This window comes from Aethalodelphis obliquidens, unplaced genomic scaffold (assembly GCF_003676395.1).
Source record: "Aethalodelphis obliquidens isolate GAN/ISIS:26980383/991018 unplaced genomic scaffold, ASM367639v1 scaffold7, whole genome shotgun sequence".
In the NCBI taxonomy this organism is placed as follows: Eukaryota; Metazoa; Chordata; class Mammalia; order Artiodactyla; family Delphinidae; genus Aethalodelphis; species Aethalodelphis obliquidens.
Genome location: NW_020837951.1, coordinates 22877515 through 22880599, shown reverse-complemented (window position 1 = coordinate 22880599; position 3085 = coordinate 22877515). Strand labels below are relative to the sequence as shown.

At 55.7% G+C, this 3085-nt stretch overlaps 1 protein-coding gene across 1 annotated transcript in view; it reads right to left on the bottom strand.

Annotated features, from left to right (window-relative positions):
- Positions 1–2652, bottom strand: part of TXN (thioredoxin) — a 19484-nt gene extending 16832 nt beyond the window's left edge. The window contains exon 1 of the mRNA XM_027105237.1: positions 2531–2652. Coding sequence (XP_026961038.1) covers positions 2531–2554 — 24 coding nt within the window. The 5' untranslated portion in view covers positions 2555–2652. The remainder of the gene's footprint in view (positions 1–2530) is intronic.
- Between the last annotated feature and the right edge of the window lie 433 nt (positions 2653–3085).

Genomic DNA, 3085 nt, shown 5'->3' with positions numbered 1-3085 from the left:
AAAATTAAATCTAAAAAATTTTAAAAAATGAATAAAATACTATTAGAAAAAAAGAAGAAAAGAAATGGCAGTGGCCATTCTTCAAAAAACTTGATTTCTTCCTCCTCACTTTTATAGTCCATTAACACACTTGGAGCGGAAATGGATCCCAGTGGCTCTAAACTACCAAAACCTCAGAGTTGTCTTGGATGGCCCACGGCACGAAGTCCATCAGGATGAAAAGCTAAAGCGTACTCAAAATTTACAAGAAACATTAGCTTAGCTTTTGATTGACTCTGGATCATAGTTTTGAACATCAACTAATTATCAGGGACTTTGGGCCCCAGGCCATAGTGCTTTTCTGGGTAATGAATTTACTGTCACCCTTGTACCTCTTGGTATTGATGAGGGGAGGAGGGTGCCACAATTACGAGAACTAAAATAGGGAAAGACTGAAATGTGCTCCAGGAACCAATTTTCTGCTTGTAGTGTTTGGATTCTGAAACAATTCATATAGACCAAAGATTTCTCACTCCTTTCATAGGTTTTCAGATGTTCTACTGATGAGGTCACCAGACTCTGCAGAAGACCATCCGCTCCTCCCCTCATAGACTGTTGTTTGTCACTCAGTAGACACTGAATAAAAATATGTGGAAAAAACTCAATATTAAGGCTCTCTCTTTTCTTCTTTTTTTAAATAAATTTATTTATTTTTGGCTGCATTGGGTCTTCGTTGCTGCACATGGGCTTCTCTCTAGTTGCAGCGAGCGGGGGCTCCTCTTCGTTGTGGTGCACAGGCTTCTCACTGCGGTGGCTTCTCGTTGCAGAGCATGGGCTCTAGGCGTGCTGGCTTCAGTAGTTGTGGCACGCGGGCTCAGTAGTTGTGGCGCACAGGCTTAGTTGCTCTGTGGCATGTGGGATCTTCTCGGACCAGGGCTCGAACCCATGTCTCCTGCACTGGCAGGCGGATTCTCAACCACTGCGCCACCAGGGAAGCCCAAGGCACTCTCTTTTCAACCAATGAAAAGGTTGTTAATAAGTCATAAAAGGTTCACATCCCTTGACTCTGCACTCAAGACCCTAACCTGAGGAAACAGCCTGAACTCTGTATAAAGCCTTATGAACAGAAACATTCACTGAAGCGTGGAAAACTGCCCAAATGTCCAGCAATGTCTTCAGATATTGAAATGATCGCAAAAAGCTTCTAATTACACGTAAAGTGTTCAGGCTAAATTAGACGACAAACACACAGCTCGGAAATAAAAACAACCTCAACTATTTTGTGGTTGCGTCTAGGAAATAGAAGATCTCTCTTCCCAAACTTTCTACAACGATCTTTATGTTTTCTGGTTGTAAAAGGAACAAAAAGATAAGGAACCATTAACAGACAAACTTCCATTTCCAAAGCTAACCCCAGCACCTAAACCAGGTCGGGGCACGCGACCCGCCTTTCCCCTGCTTTACTGGGGTGGGCGGTATCGCAGGGTAAACGGTTTCGTCCCACTGTTTGAGCAACATCAGTTTTCTCCCACTCAGTTTTGTGCCTCAGCATTTAACATCCACTCCTTGAGGGGCCACAGTACACCAGACACTGTTAGGCTCTGAGTTTTCCAAGCAGGAGGGTATTAAGTTTGCAATAACTCTCGACATGGAACACTTTTTGTCTTGGTCATTCCTAAAAGGACAGAACCGCCGTCCGGGTACCAGAAAGCCGACGAGCACACAACGGGGCGCGGCCGCTCTCAGGGGCACTCCTGGCTCTAGCGAAACCCACCGACCACGAAATTCACCGTGGGTGAATCACAGATGGGTAGGGCAGTGAAGGTCCCTGGGCCCAGCCTTGCGGACTGAGTCATTCCAAAGCCTGAGCTGCCGGAAACACGCCCTGCGCCGCAGGAGGAGGAGTCCCGAGGGCGCGGCCCGGACTTCACCTCATTGACGCCACCTGGGCCCCTAGGGCCGGACTTGTACAAGCGAAAGGGTTCGGGGGGTGTCTCCAGCCCGGAACCGCTCCCTTCGCGCGGATGCAACACGCGTCAGCTCTGCGGCCGAGCAGTGCTGGAGGCAGCCGGGGGTGTCCGGCCTAAATCCACTCCCCAGGGAGCTCACTGCACCCAGCGCGGGTGGATCACGCCGCTCTCCGGGGAGAGTGGCAGCCAGCAAGCCCCGGCTTTCTCCAAGGAGCCCTCCACCTCCTTGCCCGGGCCCGTGTCCGGATACAAATGGGGGCCAAAGGCAGACTCCCTCCATCCTTCACCCAATCGCGGTTTCCCGGCTGGGGTGGGGAGGGGGCGGAGGCGCAATGGAGGACTCCAGGGCGCTCCCCACGCGCGTGCATCCCCCGGGCGCATAGGTTACCCGGACCTAGCCCTCCAGGGCACGCTCCACCGCCCCGGGAGCGCCCAGGCCCGGGCTCCTCGCAGTCCCCGGCCGAGTCGCCGCGTCCCCTTCCTCCAGAGATGCGAAGGGGCGGCCTGCCCACCTCCGGCCCACCGCCCACCCCACCTGCCGGGGCTGCGCGCCGCGCCCTGGCCGGCCCCGGAACGCTTACCTTGCTCTCAATCTGCTTCACCATCTTGGCTACTGCTGTCTGACTAGCGACCTTACACTGGAATACACGGAAGCGGATCCAAGGCACCGGACGAAGCTTGGAGAGCGCGCAGCCCGCTTTCCCTTTATAGCAACGGTGGGCGGGGCGGGCGGGCGCGCGCGGCGTAAGTGTGGCGGGGGCGCGCCCGCTGGGGCCTCCCGGGCCCGCCTAGGCTTCTGGGCTACGCCCCGCCTCCCGGATGCGGCCGGACGGGGGCGGGACCGCCGGCAGGGGCGGGGCCGGAGGGGCAGGGCTGGGGCGGGCGCGGGGCGGAGCTCCTGGGAGTCCTCTGGGCTGGAGACCTTCGGCGCCTCCCACCTGTACCCCACCTGGGAGTGGGGATGCGTGACGTAAAGGGCGCCTGCACTATGCATGGCGGGCGGAGGCCACCCAATGAGCTACAGGGTCACCTGGGAAGGGGCCAGCCAGGCCTTAATCGGACGCGCCCAGGCTCGAGAAGAGGCCACCTACGATTTCTCGAAAAGGCCCGTCGCACCCCTGCCCGCCAGCCCCGCG